A 20,883-nucleotide genomic window follows, 5' to 3' on the forward strand; every position below is an offset into this window, starting at 1 on the left:
TGAGAGTGTGATTGGTTTAAACAGCCCAGGATTAAAATGGACCTAATCCTAGCTATGGTGTACTTTTTTTTTAAAAGTCTTTTGAAAATAGTGTGTGTGTGTTTATGTGTCTACGTAAATGACATGGGTATATATCCATATTCGTATAAAATACAGACCTGTGTCTATTTGGTGGGAAGAAAGGGATATTTCAAGCCAGAGTTCTGGCTTGAACACGAGCAGCAGTGTGCGGTGCTGCATGACACCTGGCTGCCGGGCTCTAAAGGGCAAACCTGCCTCAGACCGTGTGGTTTTCTCTTGTAAATCAACTTTGCTGTTAACTTGCTACAGTACTGGAAAAGCCCATTGCTCATTTCTCAAACAACAATAATATAGAACCCTGGGCACCTTCTCATCAACTTACACTAATTCTTCTCAACAACTTACTCTTCGGTGAGGTGTCACAGAAAATGTGGGGCTTTGATGTCAGGTCTGGGTATTAATGACAGATCTTCCATTTGCTAATTGTGACACTTTAGATAGGCAAGTTAATTTATCATTTTGTGACTCTCCTCAGTTACACAAAGGGATAAAAACATCTGTCATATGTGGTGGCTGTGACTCAAAATGAAACAATGCATAAAAACTATCTACTAATTGGGAAAAGCTGTTAATATTCTATTCCCCCAAAACATTTGTTCATGGAAAGAAAAAGAATTTCTCACTATTCAAAAAAATTTCCAGTATTTCAAGGCCCTATGTTTCTTACTACCAGATAATAATTATGCAAATGTGGTATGAGGCCACAATCTTCTTCAAAGCTCTCCTTAATTTTGGACTTGAAACAAAATTTCAGGCATAAGCGATAATAAAGTCATATCTTTGTAATTATGAAGAATTTGCAAGTTCTGTTTAAGGCACTTTGACAGCTTAATTTCTCATGAACAATTGTTTCTTAAGTTAAAGTTTTAAGTTAAAAAAAAAAAAAAACCTTGATTACTAGAGCAACGCTGTGAGGCAAAAGCATGATAAAATTACATTCAGGAACTGCTCCTGCTATTACACCTAAAACCCATAGTAACAATTTACCTGTCTTCAATTAAACAGATGTACTAAAATAACATTTTAATGAGGAATCTAAATAATTTAACTAGTCAGAAAAAAATTACTACTAATGTGTTTAATGAACAAGTAAATAAAGTCCCAGTGTTTTAGAGCCAAAAGAAACTTTAAAGACTATCTGGTAAAACTTCTACCATAGGATTTGAAAGCTACTGAGTCATTAATGGGAGCTTGTGCAAGCTTATTTGGCTTAAACACAGAAAAACTTGATCACTGTCAGAAGACAGTTTTTGGCCACTGTATCCAGCTGCACTGAACAATCACTCACGAGACAGACTACTTAGAAATGAAAGAACACACACAATCTTTAGTCTTTTGTCAGCTATACATGGCCTTCCAATGTTGTGCCTTTGTTGAACTTCCAAGTGAATCTTATACAAAGGTTTTATGGTTTAGTCAGCTGAATTTTTAAATTTAAAAGTATACTCTCAAAAAAGCCATGAAGTTTATAAAATACAAAGTTGGCATAAAGTTTAAAAGCTGTAACTATGAAACTGAGTGCCCATAATTCTAAAGAAGTTTAAGTTTTGTTTTGTTTTTTTTTAACATCTTGAGTTCAGTCAGAGGATAATGGAGATGAGTCATTTAAGTTAAGTGAGAATTTAGATTAGTTCTAATTAAGAAAACAAGGTAAGGGAAACAATAAACATTTCCTTCTAGGCAATCAGTCCAATTCAAGTGGTTATCAAAGAAGGTTTTCAGACCAGCAGCATCAAGCACTACCTGGAACCTTGCTAGAAACGCAAATTCTTTGGATCCACCTTTAAGCTACAAAAGCAGAAACTCTGGGAATGGAAATCAGTGTTTCAACAAGCCCTACATGATTCTGATACATGCTAAAGTTTGAGAGCCACTGGTTTAGTTCATCAGGTTGGAGAGCAAAGTAGAATCTCAGGATAGAAAGAACCTAGATACAAATATACTCTGAGGTCTAGGTCTTCAGAATCTGAGCACAGAAAATTGGTACAAAATGACAAATTTCACAGTAGGCATGTCCATATAACTACATAATCTATACAACCATGTAATACAAGAGTATTACATATAATATGTATAACAATATGTAATATATAAAACTATTATTGATCTTAATTTTTATTATAGTGAAAAGTAATTAACAATATTTATGATTACCTTTATAAACATTTTATTGTGTATTTATTTTTAACTCACTCTCATTTGCTGAACAGACTTTGATCATCATTAACCCTATGAGGAAATCACACTAGGAAATACTGTCCCATTATTGAAGCTTAAATAGGAGGAGTGATTTTTCTAAGATACACCTGGCTAAGGAGTAGCTGGAATTGAAATCCAATATTCCTGAGGCCAAAATCAGGGTCTTCCCCAATATCACGTTGTATCATATTACTATCATGCAGAATTTTTTCTGATTTCTCTTACTGTGGAAAAATACATATAAAACTTGATTATGTGGGCACCTGAGTGACTCAGTTGGTTAAGCTTCTGCCTTCGGCTCATGTCATGATCCCAGGGGCCTAGGATCTAAACCCAAGTTGGGTTCCCTGCTCGGTGGGGAGTCTGCTTCTCCCTATTCCTTAGTCCCTCCCCACAACACATGCTCTCTCCTTCTCTCTCTCTTAAATAAAATCTTTTAAAAAATTGATTCTGTGTTTTAAAATAAGCTATAGAGAGAAAGCATTATAAGAATAAAATATACAAAAATTACTTTCACTCTAAACTATAAAAATCAATAGGTAAGTGATTAATTATTTTCACAGATCTCTTCTGTCCTTTGAATTTAGCAGGTGACCTGCCCGTAACTTTCTTAGGATAAAGATACAATCCTTGTGCACCTTCATATTTCTCACTATGTAAATCTCAAGAAAATATACCTTTAACAAAGTATGCAATCCTAAAATGAATACAGCAAAGGTAATAATGAACAGCGCTGCTAAGTGCACTAGGAACAAGTACAGTATAAATAAATGCTCAGAAAATACATGAAAAGTTCCTGAGAAGCACAGATAAATGTCAAGATTTTTCTACAACAGACCAACCTAGAGATTCTCTCCCTTTATCATCTCAATGGTTAAAGGTACGCTTTAAAAATCTATTCCTGGCTTCTGAAAATATACTCTCACAGGAAATGCACTTAGTAACTAGTGGACTCAGCAGAGAGCTAATCCATCTAATCTTAAAACTCAGTAAACATGTACACATCCCTTTCCACTGGTTCTACCAAAACAGTCTGCACTAGGATTTGAAAACGTCTTATTCTGCTCTAAAAAGGTATAGAGATTATTAAAGTGATTATTAAGCCCAGTCTAGAAGTGATTTTTTAATATGGGCCAGCATGGATTCCACATTAGAAATAATGTTTTAAAAGCCAATGTCCAGTGTCATATTGTATGTCAATTATACCTCAATTATAAAAAGGTCATTCTTAATTTTTTTTTAAGATTTTATTTATTTATTTGACAGAGGGAGACACAGCGAGAGAGGGAACACAAGCAGGGGGAGCAGCAGAAGGAGAGGGAGAAGGAGAAGCAGGCCTCCCACCAAGCGAGGAGCCCAACGCGGGGCTCAATCCCAGGACCCTGGGATCATGACCTGAGCCGATCGCAGACGTCTAATGACTGGGCCACCCAGGCGCCCCAAGCCATTCTTAATATTTTTTGAGAATTTACAAAAAAAGGAGGTAAGTTAGTATTCAGAGCTATATAGCACACATACCCTCTAGGAACTAACATTCTTCTGTTCAAAATTTGAAGCTACACATAGGACTAGGGCTACTTCAATTTTATCTCAATTTTATTATAATTTTCTACAACTTCTTTCCTCAAAAAAGTCATGAAGAGAATGAAAACAAATGTGACACTACGCATTTCTAGTTGTCCATCATTAAGGGACTTACTAAATAAAATGAAGGTCCATTCATTCCATAGAGTACTATACCACTCTCAACACTGATATGGAATAATTTCCAAGATTAAGTGTAAAATAAAACAAGGTGCAGAGCAGCATATACAATAAACTTATCTTCTGTTAAAATAGGGAACTCCCACAGTACATAATGTTACTTGTGTATGTGAAGAATATTTCTGGAATGATGCATAAGAAACTAGTAACACTGACTATATCTAGCAAGGGGAAGTGGGTGGTTGAAGGATAAAGGTGTGAGGGACTGTTTTATCTTTGCCTTTTGAATTATGTACCATGCCCAAGTATCATTTATTCAAGAAAGGAAAAAAAAAAAAAAAAAAAAAACCTCCTTCTTTTGCTATTCCCTATGTTGAATTGCTAACTCTTAATTTTCTAAGTTCATCACTTCTTTCCTGGCAGTGTATAATCAATATATAATGGTACCTTTTCAAGTCAAATCAATAGCCACTTAGCAGTGGGTCCCTAAGGTACATGGCTTCTATATGCCTTTATTTATGACGGCTTTTAAAAGAACACTAAGATGAGATTGCCTACAGATTCCAAGACTGCTATGTGGAAACAAAGTTGAGATCTAAAAATATTTTCGAATTACACCCGTAGTTAACACTTTTTCCTCAATAAAAAAGGTCATCTTAGAACCAAAGTTTTGTGTCACCTTCAAGTCACATTCCTATGATTATGAAGACCCACTAACTCACTCTGAAAAGCATATTAGGATGGACAGATATGTTTTATAAATTCACTGAATAAACATTATGTATATTTTGTTTCTCATGAAGAAAAAAGAAAAAAACTGAAACACATCCACATTCCTACCTTCAAAGATCTGTCATCAGTCAATAGTGCAACTTGTTTTTCTGAAGCTTGCTTTTCCACATACCTAAAATTTTCACCATACCATATACCAAGAGAGAAAATTAAACATTCTAAAGATCTGAATATCATATAGGAAAAAGAACTACTTAGGTGGTCACATTCTTTCATTTATTCTCAAAAATAAACTCAAGATAACAGTCATGTTTTAATGGTAATTTCTAACTCCTTAAATCAACTAGACTTCATAATCTAAGGATCGAATCATAGAAAATGTTATTTATAAAAGTGACTCTGGAGAACCTGCAAATCATGTCCCTTTGTAAAAATATTTTTCTTTATGCTAAAATTTCAAATCCAACAAAGAAATCTCACAAGCAGAAACAGAGGATTTTATTGTGCTCTAAATAAAAAGGTTATTTTTCTTTTCCCCACTTCCAAAATAGCTAGATCTGAGATCCTTTATTTTACCCCAACCTCTATTATAAGATGTGTTATATATACACTTCTCTTTTTACCTCCTAAATGATGGAAGACGTCGGATGTTTTCACATTGATTATCTGATAAAAAATTTATTCTTCTCTTGGCTTCTGGGAGATTACAGCATAGAACACTGAGGGGCTGGGAGTAGAAATGTTCTAATAGAGAAAGCTGAAAGAAATGTGAAGATTAAAAAAATGTGAAGATTAAATATATTTGTTCTATTTTGGCAGTAAATCTTTTGCCCTTTGTTACTCACTTTTAAGGTTTTGTTTTTCTTTTAAACAGTAAAAGTATGGCACTAATATATCTAATAATGTCATAATAACACTGCAAACAATGCATAAATCATTCTGTATCTTTAATATTTTAAGATTCTGATATTGTGGACAAGATCAGAAAACTGTAATCTCTGAAGTATAAACCAGAAGAAACTAATATAAATGGACAGATTAGCTCTCTACAAAAGCAATGTACTTACAGTAACAGTAAATATTATGGGGATGGGACTCGGGTGTGGTCTCAGAGTCTAACAGAATGCCCAAATACTCACAAGAAAACACTCATCCAAAAACAGTGAACAAATCTGGTCTGCTGAATAAATAAAAACATTACAATGGTAGAAGCTTTGCCTACTGATAAAAAAGAAAAATGAAAAATGCGGTATGGCTAAAGAAAATATATCTTTTTAAACTGAATTTTATTTCATGAGAAAAAAATGCCACAGTATCTGGTAGTAAGTGTTATAGTAACTAGAATGCTGTGGTCTCTATAGTACAAGGGGGAATGATTTTCCAGATTCTACTGTAATTCCTAAGATATATCTCACAAGACTATCCAAAGGTTAAAAACTCTAAGCAACCTTCTCATGACCAATTTGGTTTAGTTTTTATACCTTAATACCAGAGAAACAGTTCCCTAGATACGGGACACACACATTCTTGGACTGGAAAATAGAATTTCCCATTACAAATGAACAAATTAACAAGCTGGCTTATATACTTGTATTAAGGTATTCAAGCTTGATCCTTCCTGGGTAAACTGATAATGAATTTCTGAGCCTATAGAGCTGAGGACTAGATACCCAAGGCTAGAGGAAATCCTCTAAAATAGTTCATTCTGGAGGAAGTATAAGGTTGTAAGGCAAAGAGCCAGCCTAACTAAGAAACAAACACCAAACAGAAAGTAATCATTCGTGCCAAGTGCTAAATTATTTATACACATATTAGCAAAATCACATTTCTTATATTTTCCAGTGATATTGTGATAATATTTATTCCAGTGTTAACATCACTTTTTAAACATCAAAAAAGTAAAAACCAAACACGGAGAAGGAATGGGAGGAAGTCACAGGAGTTAGAATAGAGCTGTAAGTTAAGAACCCAGTATCATTCATTACTTTGTCCAAGTGTGTTCTCAACATCTAGGTCAACTAACAAGTTGGTTAACATATTCATCCAATGAGGGAAAACTTAAACATATAAAAAATGATTATATGCCCTACTGTACCTCCTACAGAAATCAGGACTTACACATATTTCCTACCGATAATTAAGAAAACTGGCCAAATGGGGTCTTAATGGCTCTACCACTTACTAGCTGTGTGACCACGGCCATGCTTCTTAACTGGTTTCTTCACATGCAAATCTGAGGGTATTAGTACCCATTAATGAAACAATGTAAATACTTAGTAATGTGCCCAGTATACAAAAGAGGTGCCCAGTAAATTATGAGGAACCTAAAAAATAATCTAATCTGATCCCCTATCTTATAGATGAAAAAACTGAGACCCAGACGGATTACATAATTTGGTTATAATGTCCTCTTCTTCACTTGCTTTCTCAATGTGGGCGCCTGGGTGGCTCAGTGGGTTAAGCTGCTGCCTTCAGCTCAGGTCATGATCTCAGGGGCCTGGGATCGAGTCCCACATCGGGCTCTCTGCTCGGCAGGGAGCCTGCTTCCTCCTCTCTCTCTCTCTGCCTGCCTCTCTGCCTACTTGTGATCTCTCTGTCAAATAAATAAATAAAAAATCTTAAAAAAAAAAAAAAAAAAGAGACTACAGTTTCTATTTCCTAAAACTTCTCCTGACTTCAGTGTTACTCTGTTTTCTATTGCTTTTCCTTATTTAGTCTCCTTTTCTATCGCTCTCTCATTAGCTTGCTGTCAGGTTCTAATCTTGGTCTTTTCCTCACTCCTCTGGGTGATGCCTCATCCTCATTACCTGACTTCACCCACCACCTTTTAATGATAAATCCTAAATATATCTTTTTTTTTTCCAGATCTTTCTTCTGAGTGCCAAATCTTTCTATCCAACATACCCGAAATTAACCATATACAAAAAGAAACACATCCTTTTCTAACTGACTCTTCGCTTTATATTAACATGTATACTAAATAAATGGTACCAACCTCCAATCCATTTGCCAAGCTAGAACCTGTGTGTGTGTGTCACCTATGCTCCTCTCTGCCACAACCTATCATCCACTTAATCACCAGATTCTGTCAATTCTAGCTCAACCTCTATCTGTTTCCTCCTCTCTCATTCCACTATCACTACCTTAGGTTAGCCCTTGTTTTATCTTGTCTAGAAAACTGTAATAGTCCTTAAACAGATCTCTCTCCCTGTACTGCTCAGCCTTTACCTAGAATGCACTTCCCATTTTAACCTGGTGAGCCCCTATTCTTTAGGCTATACTTCTGTTCTCCTATGGACTCTCTAAGCACGTTTCTTTCATAGCACTGATTATTGAGAATTGTAATTATGAGTTTCCTCTTCTGCCTCATTCACTAAACAAACAAGCAATTTGTAGAACGAGATATCCTTGTCATCTCTTAAAAAAAAAAAAAAAAAAGAAAATTCCCTTTCTCCTTACCCACAAATATTAAGAATCACTGGAGTGCACAGGGAAGGATGGGAAGGAGCATAGATCTTGGCTTACAGTAGGCTCGTAAATAAATACTTTTGAGTAAAGAAATGAATGAAATAAAATGTATGAGAGAGGCCAGTTAGAAATGTAGTATTTCTCAGTATCACTTAATTTCACACATTGGTAAGGTAAATGTTTTGTTGCTTTAAAATTCTCTTTTTAAAAAGTCAACTTGAGGTGCACCTGGGTGGCTCAGGTCTTTATCTCAGGGTTCTGGGATCAAGCCCCAGTTGTTGGGATTCCCACTCAGTGGGGAGTCTACTTGTCTCCCTCTCCCTCTACCCTTACCCCTGCTCTCACTCTCTCTCTTAGATAAATAGATCTTAAAAAAAAAAAAAAAAAAACCAACCTCAAGTTGAAAAAAAGATACGTATTAGCCATAAGAGAGCACTGCAGTTTTATATGGAGGAAAAATACGTATGAAAAATAATTTATAAATGCTAAGGCACTACACAAATGTGAGGTATTACCATATTGTACTTCTATACTGAATATTACTAACATACTGGTTTTAGGAAACTTGACAAAACTGGCATGTATTTATAATGACTATACTTTGCTAAAGTATTTTAGGTAGTTGCCAAGAGAAGGAATTAACTTTTAAATAACTGGATAATGGAGTCCTTTTTTAGATTAGAACAGATGTTATGAAGAAGCTGAGTTCACAAATTTTCTTCTGGCAATTCAAGAAACCTCAGTCAAAATGTATTCCCAATACATAAGAATATAAATGAATAAACACAGATATATGTGCAAGGGACAGCAAATGATGGCCCCCATCTATTTTGTATGGCCCAAGAGCTACAAGTGTTTTCCATACCTTTAAATGGTTATTTAAAAAGAAGAAAAAGAATATCCAACAGAGTTGTAGCATATAGCAAAAACATTTAACATCTGAATCTTAACAGAAAGTTTGCTGATCCTTTATATATAGCATTTCGTAGGTAGAAAGTATGTAAGCTTTCATCAGAATCTAAAAAAAAAGTCCCTTTCTCCTTACCCCCAAGTATTAAGAATCACCGGAGTGCAGGAGGGGAAGTAAGGTGTCTTTCCATTTTTGACATCCTAATGAGTGTAATTCTCTACATTTTGCTGCAAGGTAACAAAGGAATGATAGAACCTAAAATAATATAACTGGAATTTACTTATTTTAGAATTTGCCATTTAAAATGCCTTATCACATTAAATAGTTTGAATATGCAAATTAGTTAGAATCAGCTTATGAACTTTCATACCCATTAGTATCTTCTCACCTGAAGTCCTTTTATAAAGTTTTGAATTGAGAAATCATGATACAAAAATATGTTGGTCAGAATCTGTAACACTTTTTCACTTAGTTTAAAGGGAAACTGAGTTGTAAGAAGTAGCTGAAAGAGACAAAAGGGGAGTAAGATACACTCCTTATTAGTCTTTACTCTTCATCAGTATCTAGTATACATAATGAGGCAAGGAACGATACTATGACATATGACTATGAAAAAAGTAGCTAAGCTTCTTTTTTAGATCAAATTATCAACCAAAACTTTAAGTTCATTTACACAAGTCACAACAAAAAATAGAAGCAATTCATACTATATCTCCAGAATCAAAAATATCCATCCATCATCTTCCATCCAATTGCTAATTTAAAAAAATACAATCTATTAACTATACAATCCCTTTTCTCCTACCAAAAGCCACTGAAGAAGCTATAGGTTTTGGCAATTCTTTTTTTTTTTTTTTTTTAAGATTTTATTTATTTATTTGACAGACAGAGATCACAAGTAGGCAGAGAGGCAGGCAGAGAGACAGGGAGAAGCAGGCTCCCTGCTGAGCAAAGAGCCTGATGCGGGGCTCGATCCCAGGACCCTGAGATCATGACCTGAGCCAAAGGCAGAGGCTTATTAACCCACTGAGCCACCCAGCTGCCCCGGTTTTGGCAATCTTATTATAAGACTTCTTTTCATCTCCACTCATACACATTACCGAAGAGTAACACACTATGTACCATTGAATGAAAAACCCCAAAATAACCGATGTCTATTAAAAAAAAGTAGAATAGCTGAATTTGTATTATTCAGCTAATTTTCAATGGTTTATAGCAAAGAATTGACCTCTGAAAATGAAAAGTCATCCTAGGCTTTTAAAACAGAAACAGTTATAGAAGACCAAACGCATTTGGCCACAACTAATTTCATTTTTTAAAAAAATTATTTATTTGAGAGAGAGAAAGAGAAAGTAAGTTACAACATGGGGAGGAGAGGCAGAGAGAGAGATTTCCAAGGAGATGCCACGCGGAGCACAGTCTGACGCGGGGCTTGATCCCATGACCCTGAAATCACCACCTGAACTGAAACCAAGAGTTGGATGCTTAACCAACTGTACCACCCAGGCACCCCAACCAAGCAATTTTAAATACTGTAGCTGGAAAAAATTTCCCCAAAGTATCAGTACATTAATGGATACCACCTTCATGGGAAAAAGATGAAGAAGCAGTTAGTAAATAAATGAAAGGTTGTCAGGTCCCTGGGTGGCTCAGTTGGTTAAAGGTCTGCTTTGGCTCAGGTCATGATCTCTGGGCCCTCATACAGAGTCCTGCATCAGGCTCCTTGCTTAGCAGGGAGTCTGCTTCTCCCCCTGCCTCTGCCCCTTGGCACCTGCTTGTGAGCTTTCTTGCTCTCTTTCTCTCTCTCAAATAAATTTATTAAAAACAAAAACAAAAATAAAAACAAAAATAACCTAAAAAAAAATGAAGGGTTGTCATTACCTTCACAAGCAGCACAAGGCACACCTTAAAAGAGCTGAGCCTAGCAAACAACTTGTGGAAGGTCATTACTAATTCAGGTAGAAACTCAGAACTAATACTAACTTAGGTAGAAAAATAGAGCTAAAGTCTAAGAAGTGTTAGCATTTACTTTCTGTCAAGAGTAGCAATGACAGGAAAGAGTCCATTAAAAATTACAAATTATTTTACACAAAATAGAAGATTCAAAACATTGTTACTGTCCTTGGGAAGTCATTAAATTCTATTAAAAATTATTAAAAATGTAGAATTTCCCATTGAGTAATGACTGATTCACAGTAGGTAGATATAGTTAAGATACAATCATTCTTTTTATAAAGCTTATATTTTGGGGTGTCAGCTCAGGTCACAATCTCAGAGTCCTGGGTTCAAGCCCTGCATCAGGCTCTCTGCTCAGTGGAGAGTTTGCTTCTCCCACTCCCACTCCCTCTGTACTCTCTCTCTCTCTAGCTTTCTCTCAAATAAATAAATAAACAAATGTAAAAAAAAAAAAACCAAACCAGGGGCGCCTGGGTGGCTCAGTGGGTTAAGCCTCTGCCTTTGGCTCAGGTCATGATCTCAGGGTCCTGGGATTGAGCCCCACGTCAGGTTCTCTGCTCAGCAGGGAGCCTGCTTCCCAATTCTCTCTCTGCCTGCCTCTCTGCCTACTTGTAGTCTCTCTCTGTCAAATAAATAAAGAAAATATTTTTAATAAATAAATAAATAAATAAAAACCCAAACCAACTTTATATTTCATCTGAAGAGGCAATACTGTACCCTATTAAAATCATTACATACAGAAAAAATGAAGAAATATCATATTCAGTATGATATTCAGTTCAGTATCATATTCTGAGAGATGAAGAAATTTATCACTAACATTTATATTTATAATCTATTCTTGGCAGTCTTTTCATCCTATTTCACTGATACGGTTTTTCCTTTTTACCTTATCAAGTACCGTAGTCAGATGCTCCTTGCAGGACAAAGACTGGAATAGTTCTATGCACAAAAGAGATGAAACTGCATGAGGAAGCAACCGATGGATGATAATAGGAGATGTGGCAATTCCAAAAATGAGTATTAGTGGAAATTCATGTAGATGTTGACTAGTTTTCAAAGGAAAATACAGAAGTGGGATTTCATTAGGAAGTATATTTCAATACATCAAATTTCAACATAGACCTTTATTTGAATGCATACAGTGTAAGACAGTGCTGAGGAGTTATCACTCCAAATACTCAAATTTTCTATGTCACACAGTTCCCTCTATTAAAGTAATATAGTTCTTTCCCACACATTCTAATACTGAAACTGATCTATTAACAGATCCTCTCATTTTCTACATAAGTATACAGAGGTCCAGATGGATCACATGCCTCCCTCTAAAGTTATACAATCTCAAATGTTAGAAGAGTTAGGTATCACTCAAATTAACCTCTCAAAGTTTGAGCCCTACCTACAGTCCTCCTAACAGACAACCAGCCTATGCTTTTGAGAGCTCAGTGACATGTAATATATAAACTTTCAAGGTAACTTATTCTATTTATCCACATTTCTATCAGACACCAAGTCATCCAACCATAAATAACAGCTAAGAATTAGGAAACGTTCCTTACACATATGTAAGACGTATTTTTAAAGGATACCATTTAAAACTGTTACATCCTGTCCTTGAATTCTTAACTCAAACTTATTGGACATGATTTATTTTGAGCATTACCAGTATGAACGCAAATGACTTCCACAGAGTAAAACAGAACCATCTTTGAGAGCTATTGTGGGACTGAGCCCTTTGTATCATGGCTGATGACTTTGCCTGTTCTTTCCTATTGGCTACTGTTTTTCAGTATTGTAGCAATCCCCAGTTCTACCTTCACAAAAGTACAGTGCCTGGATTCTGTTACTGTTGTACATTCTTCCTCACCTCTTCACATTTTTGCCACAACTTTGTGGCAAAAGTAGCCACAAATTTAAGCTCTAAAAAAGAACAGCTCTTCTGTCACTTTCTTATTCTGCATTTTTTTAGAAGACTTTTTTTATTTATTGACAGAGAGATCATGAGCAGGCAGAGAGGCAGGAAGAGAGCGAGGAGGAAGCAGGCTCCCCGCCAAGCAGAGAGCCCTATACGTGGCTCGATCCCAGGACCTTGGGATCATGACCGGAGCTGAAGGCAGAGGCCCAACCCACTGAGCCACCCAGGTGCCCCTCTTGTTCTGCATTTTTAAAGCATGTAAAGCAGTTTAGTTTTAGCATTAAGAGAAGTCTTAGGATTTAGAAATCTTAGTTTCAATAGGGAAAAAAAGATACCATTAAAATAGGAATTACAAGTATATTAGTAAATTGTAATACCATATAGCTTTAGGCAAATGTAGCTATAACTATCAAGTAAGTTTATACATAGAAAAAGAATAAATTACATCCTTAAAAATGTACCACGGGAATGGTGCCTTGGTTAACTTTAGTCTTTTGATCTCTTTCTGGGGTAAAAAAGCAAATGAAAATCTGATAGGAGGTCTTTGAACATTGAATTACAAGGAATTTGTAATCAGTCTGGTTTCTATCCAATTGGTATTAAGATTAAAATGCCGTTCATTTTCTCTGGAAGAGGTGCTCTTCAAGTTAAAAGTTATATGTTTCCTTAATAAAAAGAATTTTATGTAAAAGCCAGGTGTTATATGATCTACCTGCTAATAATTATGAAGTCTTGGAGTACTTTTGTGGTGAAGCTTTCCATATCCTTTAAGATAAGCACAACAGGAGGAGACTGCCATTGGCTAGAAGAAGTCCTCTTTTTCCTTGGCATTTTTGGATCTGTCTTCTTTTAAGCCATTGTGAAAAGAAGGAGTTAACAGTAAGCCTTATCACCCAAACGATGCTATAATGCCCCACGTTGATATATCTCCCTTTATATTTTACAGTAAAGCTGTTCCTTTTATTTCTCCCACATAATAAAGAGAAACTCATTTCAACAGTTACTAGCAGAATCTTTCTGTGTGTGACATGGGAATAATAACCAAGAAGAAAAAGTTTCAGTAAAATCTATAACTCATATGAAATATTTATTTCTGAGAAAATGATAGAAAAAAGCATTGGGAGAAGACTTTCCATAGATTATTTTTTCTGTTAATAGAATATTTTATTTTGCTTTGTTTTAAGGTGAGAACAAGTATTTTTAAATAAAAAGCACAATAAACTACTCGCTGCTCTGCTACTGATGATCTTTAATATCATCTGGTCCAATCCTGATCTTTTAAAGACATCTGACATAAACTGAATGTACATTTGATATCTACAAAATTTAAAATTGTGGATCAAATTAAGATATTATGATAAGCATTAGACCCAATTTCATCCCTATATGAAGCAAAATGAAAACTTCACTTATGACTGACTTCAGCAAACACCTTTATCAGAAGTCATCATAGTATCTTTTCCCATACTCCGGCTACAAAGCATCGTGAACTGAAGCTGTGCTTTTATGGTGCAGTTCTCTGTGAATCACCTAGGTGATCCATTTTCACCAGGGACTGTCATGGTAGAATGAACTTCTTTTTAGCTATCTGTTTGCTGGATATACTTCACTTATAAGACCATTTATTCCTAAGAATTCTAAATGTGGAACGAATTAGGTTTTTTAAAAAATAACTATTTGTCATTGGACTAAGTTGACAGTGGGCACTGGCAGTATGGTTCTACTGCACAAAAGCAAATACTGAGGGACCTAAGAGACAATACATTAGAGTTACAGCCATTGTCACAGAGACAGAATCTAGAGCAGAACCAATTCCTGACATTGTTTTTGTCACTAGATGACATTCACCCGCAAATAAAATGGCTTTGTAAGAACTGAAACACTTACCAGGAATTAGATTGCATACTGATAAAAGAATTCTTTTAATTTCTAACAGCCTTATGAAAAATAAGTAGCTACTATTAATAGCGGGAAAGCATAAGCATATTCTTATTAGAACAAAACAGTGCTATGTTTAATATAATTCTAAGCCTTTTCAATCATACGTCAATTTCCAGAGAGAAAATTGTCAGTTTACACTTACCTGTGTGACATTCATATACCAGCTAGAAAGAGAATCCATTGAACAATGTGTCTTTTTCTGGGCAACCTGAATATTTCCCTCTTTGGAGTCCTCATCTACACAGCAGCCCATCAACTGTGAAGCCAGCTTTTGCAAAAAATGTTTTATATCTGCAGAATAGATTAAAAAAAAAAAGTAAGAAAGATTATCTCTCTTTAAAAAAATATGAAATAGCTGAAAGTTCTTGATCAGTATATATATTTGGGTAGGGTGTATTTTTCTATACTTAACATTAACATAACACTTAACATATTAACTATTAATGTTCATTTTAATCTTCTCTTTAATATTTAAATTTCGCTAATTCAGACTAACACTAAGCCGAAGTTTATGTTTATTGTCCACAATAAAAGTGTTACCTAAGCAAATGTGTAAACATGAAAATTATGAGAAACAATCTATATTTAAATCACACTAGACAGTGAAAGGTTTTTTTTTTACATTTTTAAATTTTTAAAATTTTTATTTATTTATTTTAAGATTTTATTTATTTATTTGACAGATCACAAGTAGGCAGAGAGAGAGGGGAAGCAGGCTCCCTGTTGAGCAGAGAGCCTTGATGTGGGGTTTGATCCCAGGACTCTGGGATCATGACCTGAGCCGAAGGCAGAGGCTTAACCCACTGAGCCACCCAGGTACCCCAACAGTGAAAGGTTTTTAAGGCCCCTAAAAAAAAAAAAAGAAATCAGACGTGTTATTTACTTTAAATTATTTTACTGATTATAAACCTTCCTTAGAGTCATTTTAAAATATGTCCTAAGGGTTTTTATTTAATCAGTTCTAGTCAGTTTATGAATATGAAAGTAATATAAGCACATAAAGACCTTATGTCAGTTGAAATCTAAGCTCATTTTATTCTCTTAGTGTCCACATCCTTTAGATTCAATGGCTTCATATACCTAAGATTGGCTCTGGTGATGGACTATTTTTTACCATGCTGGTCTTTCAGAGTAGAACAGCACGATGATTTGAGGCTGTGAATATGAACCTCTACAGTCTATTCTCTGTTGGACTAAATAAGAGCTGCCAAATCCCCAATCCTTAATTCTCAGCTCCCTGTCCCAAACTTTCCAACTTATTCAACTTTTACTAGGTTAAGGAACACACCTCATAAAATGCCTAGACTACTGCTGACTGTGAAGTTAATCTGGCAGGATGGAGCTAGAATAAATGAAGTAAGAGGTAGCAAAGAATCCTGCAACAGTCATGATTATTGCCATAGGCAATAAACCTCACCCTGCCAAAAATGTAGTGCCATGCTCTTCCCACAAATAAAAAAGGATAAAGAAAGCTAGAGAGAGAGAGAGAGATACAGAAGATCAGAAGAGAGTTTAACAGCTCACCAAGATTATTTATTCTGTACCTGGACAATCTTTAGCTTGCAATGTGACTACATACGGAGTGACATTATTCTGAAGGGCTTCTGTTAGACTTCTGAATGTTAAATCATGGTCTGTTACATTCACACCTATGGAATAATAGATCATTATTACACCATCATTTGTATTATTAACAATTTAACAACAAACAAGGCTAACACATCCAGTGAATTACTAAAAGTACTTTTAAATACAATTAGTAACAGAAACTAAAAAAATATATACTGCATAAATGAAGAGACCTCCACTGACAATAGATAACTGGAGGCATACATAATATTTATTTGTCAGAAAGGGTATATTGCACAACTTCTCTTTAAAAAAAAGTTACTGAGGATATGGAGTTAACCCCTGAATACATCTCAGGATGTTATTCTGTCAAATTTATAAAGAACTCTTAAAATAATGATTCAAAACTAAGTGATATGTATTCCAGGCTTACTGTGACCCTAACTTAACAAGCAAAGAAAATCTAATCAGTAACACTATTAATGATTGTTGTAGTAAATACAATAGGTTAAGTATATAGTAAGCTAATTTCTAAGGGAAGAGCCTAAAAACGAATAAAACTTTAGGTCCTTTAGGTATTTACTAAGCCGCTCATGTTCTCATTTCCACAAATCAAGAGTTTAGTGTTGAGCATTTAGTTATCTGAGTTAAGAGTAATTTCCCCGCTACACTGGAAAAAAATTCTGACTGATACTTTCCTTGACATCACAATCTGTGATTTCTAGAAAGTGCTTTGGCACTTAGGTGCCAACAGCAAACATCTTGAAACTGGTTGATAATTGGTACTATAAAACTTCAACTGGCTGGAAGAAAAACACAAAAGGTTCAGAATCCAGGCCACCAAGAAACAAAAAATTTTTCCTAGGAGAGGCAATAAATGAAAATGCTGGCAGGTTATTTTTAAATAGACATATACCTTTTTGAAAATCAAAAATGTACAACTGTGCTTAAGCATTCTTTAACCAAATATTTTTTACAATATCAAAATGATATTCTTAGCAAGCATTAAGGCCTATGATTGCGATACTGCAATTCTGAAGGAATTTGGGAGGTTAGCAAATCCAGGTTTAGCTCATCTTTCATTGACTGACTTTACAAGCTATTTAACATTTTGTTGCTTAAAACAATGGACTCGAAACAAAAAATCAACAATGTTGTTAATTGGGAAAATGTTCTCAGACAACTGACTTTGAAATACAACATTTCCACTAGCTTCTCTTTCCCTTTTGGCAGTAGGCAGAGAAGGGACTTAAACAGGGCTCTCAACAACCTATCAAGCCATTGCTCTTGACGATGTTTTCCCCACTCCACCTCCAATTATTATAACCTGGCATGAAGAAACAAAGCACCAAACAGTACAATCCGGTCATCACTGCACATCAGTTTCTCATCCATCAATAGAAAGGTTTTGAAATTAAGTGAGGCTGCACTGAAAAGCTGTTCAAATTATAAAAATTATATAAAATTATTATAAAAATCATTCCCTGTGTGTTGTTACTCATACTCGTCCTGGGATCAGCAGTACAGGCATCAGCATGAGGGTGATTGTAAATTTAAAGTTTCAGGCCCCACCTCAGACCTACTGACAAAAACATTTGCTAAAGGTTTTTACTAAAACATTTACTAAAACATTTTTACTAAAATATTTTTACTAAAAACCTAAGTTTTTACTAAAATGCATTTACTAAAATCCCGTGGAGGCTTTTGTAGGTACACTGAATTTTGACTAAGTAGTGCACTGAAAATCAGGAATGAGATCTAGGTAATGAACAGTATTTTATTTATTTATTTGACAGACAGAGATCACAAATAGGCAGAGAGGCAGGCAGAGAGAGAGAGAGAGAGAGAGAGTGTAAGCAGGCTCCCTGCTGAGCACAGAGCCCAATTCAGGGCTTGATCTCAGGACTCTGAGATCATGACCCGAGCTGAAGGCAGAGGCTTAACCCACTGAGCCACCTAGGCGACCCGGTAATGAACAGTATTAAAGGTAGTATTAAACAATAAAATAAGTCCTTATCTCAGTGCCCGATATTTCAACACACCTTGCATAAATAACAAATTTTAAGGGCAATGAAGAGTATATTTGAAATCCAAATAAATCCAACTTTCTTTCTAAAAGAAATTAGGAAATTTGCTAGTATCCCAAAGAAATTTTTTTCCATTATCCCTCAACCAGATGTTTGGTTAAAATGGGACATTAATGATGGATATTTAAGTGCCTAAGAAATTCACAATCTGCAGTTTGAAAGCAGTTTATATATAATTCATCTAAACCCTATTCTAAACAATGTTAATACAGTACTATAAAACAATCTAATATTAATAAACTAAGCAGAGGGAAATAAAATTAAGGTCATAGATAATTCCACTGAAGAGACAACTAAAAAAAATCTATTTACCCACCAGTGTTTATTACGGAATTCAAATTTCATATATTCTCATAAAATAACTAAAAAGAGTAACACAAATATACTTCCTCTTCATTTTTCTGACAAAAAAGTTGAGCAGGGTACTAGCTAATCCTGGATCAATTTCTCTTTATTTACTGATGTATGATCAACATAAAGAACTTTTATTGGTTTTGAAAGTATATAAAACTAACTATAATTAGCTTAATTCTATAAGAGACAAAACAGGTTTATCAAACCAGGTTATTCTCCATTATTCTCAACAACAAAACCACTAATTATAAAAACAAACATACACCCATACATACCTAGAATAAGAGCAGCAGTTGGAATTTCTCTGAGTTTTATCTGACAGCCCCAGTCTCTTGAATTCTTCTGAAATCCAGAACACGACTTTTGCAGAAATTCAATTAGACTACTGAAGAGGTTTTTATTTAATTCCTCTTGTAGTTGCTAAGAAGAAAACACAAAACTTTATGAATTATTATTAGTAGTAATCTGATGCATCTTCCTAACTTTGGCAAAGAAAACTGTCATGAATTCCAAGGATGACATGTAAAATGATTATTAGATGGAAGAAATTAAAAAAAAAGTTTTTTCCTTAAATCTCCCGTCATTAGTACTTTGGACTCCCTCACTAAAAAAAATCTCATTCAGTCATTCAACAAACATCTACTAACCACCTTACAAATGAAAGGTAGTCTTTATCCTAAAAAAGTGGGGGGAAAAAAACTGAGCAAGAACATTTACAATTAAAATACATTGGGCATTGGGTAGAGTGCTATGATAAAGAACAGCACCGCTCAACTTAAGCTGAGGAGGTGACATATCTGAGTCAAAACATTAGAGCAGGGGATGGAGGAGGTGATCATATCGAGAGGAAAGTTAGAAGGAATGGGGTGTAGAAGAAGCAAGGAAGGAAGCACCAAGTACCTGGGGAACCACAGTCAGAGCTAAGTATCAAGAACGTGAGAAGAGGTAGGGAATGAGCCTGGACAAATAAGCAAGGGGCTGGGCCTATAAAGTTATACTTGATGTTAAAAAGTTAGGATTTTAGCCTGTGGGGAGAACCACTGAGGGAATGTGAAGTAGAGACATGATTCCATCAGGGTTAAGATGGGTGAATCAGGCAGCACTGTGAAGGGGATGGGGAAGCTGTACTGGCAGTGAGGTGGGAAAACTCCTGCAGCCGGCCACAGGAAGGACTTTTCATCCCAAGTCATTGGCCATGAGTTGGCCAATGGTGCCACAGGAACTTAGTGACAGACCTGCAGGGTTTGACATCAATGGCAGAGACAACAGTTAGAAGGATCATCAGGATCCAGGTTAAGAAATGAAGGCCTAAACTGGAAAGCACAAACTCAAATACTTTCTAGGGTCATCTGGAATACATAAATGAGCAAAGCCCTAGGTGGAAAGCAATAAAGAGTAGTGGGAAGCAGTAATAAACAAAGTCCATAACCCTTCCACAGGCATTAAAAAAAACAAAAAAAAAACACAACACTGTATTGGTCAAACAAAACAAGTTCACTCAAGATGTTGGCCCTAGAGCTACGAATCTGCCATAGTAGAGAAATTATTTCAGAGCTGGAATATAAAGAACATAGAAACTGGACATGAGGATGAGGGAATGAAGTAGTTTAAAAATAGCTTTACTTCTTACTCACATAACTGAATGGATAATTTATTTTTTCCTTAAGATTTTATTTGTTTATTTATCAGAGAAAGAGAGAAAGCACAAGCAGGAGGACTAGCAGGCAGAGGGAGAAGCAGGCTCCCTGCTGAGCAAGGAGCCCAATGTGGGACTCAATCCCAGGACCCTGGGATCATGATCTGAGTCAAAGGTAGACAATTAACTGACTGAGCCACCCAGGCATCCCTAAACAGATATTTTAAAGAGTGCCACCACTTAAAAGCAGTGAGGACTGGCAGCTATTAAAAATATATGTTCCAGGGATGCCTGGAATGGCTCAGTCGGTTAAGCATCTGCCTTCTGCTCA

The 20,883-nt window shown here is 35.5% G+C and overlaps 1 protein-coding gene across 2 annotated transcripts in view; it reads right to left on the reverse strand.

Moving 5' to 3' along the window:
- The window catches only part of ORC3 (origin recognition complex subunit 3), a 68,721-nt gene that overhangs the window by 37,046 nt on the left and 10,792 nt on the right, over window positions 1-20,883 (reverse strand). For both annotated transcript variants that reach the window (XM_082730607.1, XM_082730608.1), the window contains exons 4-11: window positions 19,192-19,336; window positions 16,451-16,555; window positions 15,049-15,197; window positions 13,678-13,811; window positions 11,940-12,099; window positions 9,483-9,596; window positions 5,340-5,473; window positions 4,825-4,888 (exon numbers count right to left, since the gene is read on the reverse strand). In XM_082730607.1, coding sequence (XP_082586733.1) covers window positions 4,825-4,888; window positions 5,340-5,473; window positions 9,483-9,596; window positions 11,940-12,099; window positions 13,678-13,811; window positions 15,049-15,197; window positions 16,451-16,555; window positions 19,192-19,336 — 1,005 coding nt within the window. The remainder of the gene's footprint in view (window positions 1-4,824; window positions 4,889-5,339; window positions 5,474-9,482; window positions 9,597-11,939; window positions 12,100-13,677; window positions 13,812-15,048; window positions 15,198-16,450; window positions 16,556-19,191; window positions 19,337-20,883) is intronic.

Source organism: Mustela nivalis (genome assembly GCF_964662115.1).
Source record: "Mustela nivalis genome assembly, chromosome: 5".
Lineage (NCBI taxonomy): Eukaryota > Metazoa > Chordata > Mammalia > Carnivora > Mustelidae > Mustela > Mustela nivalis.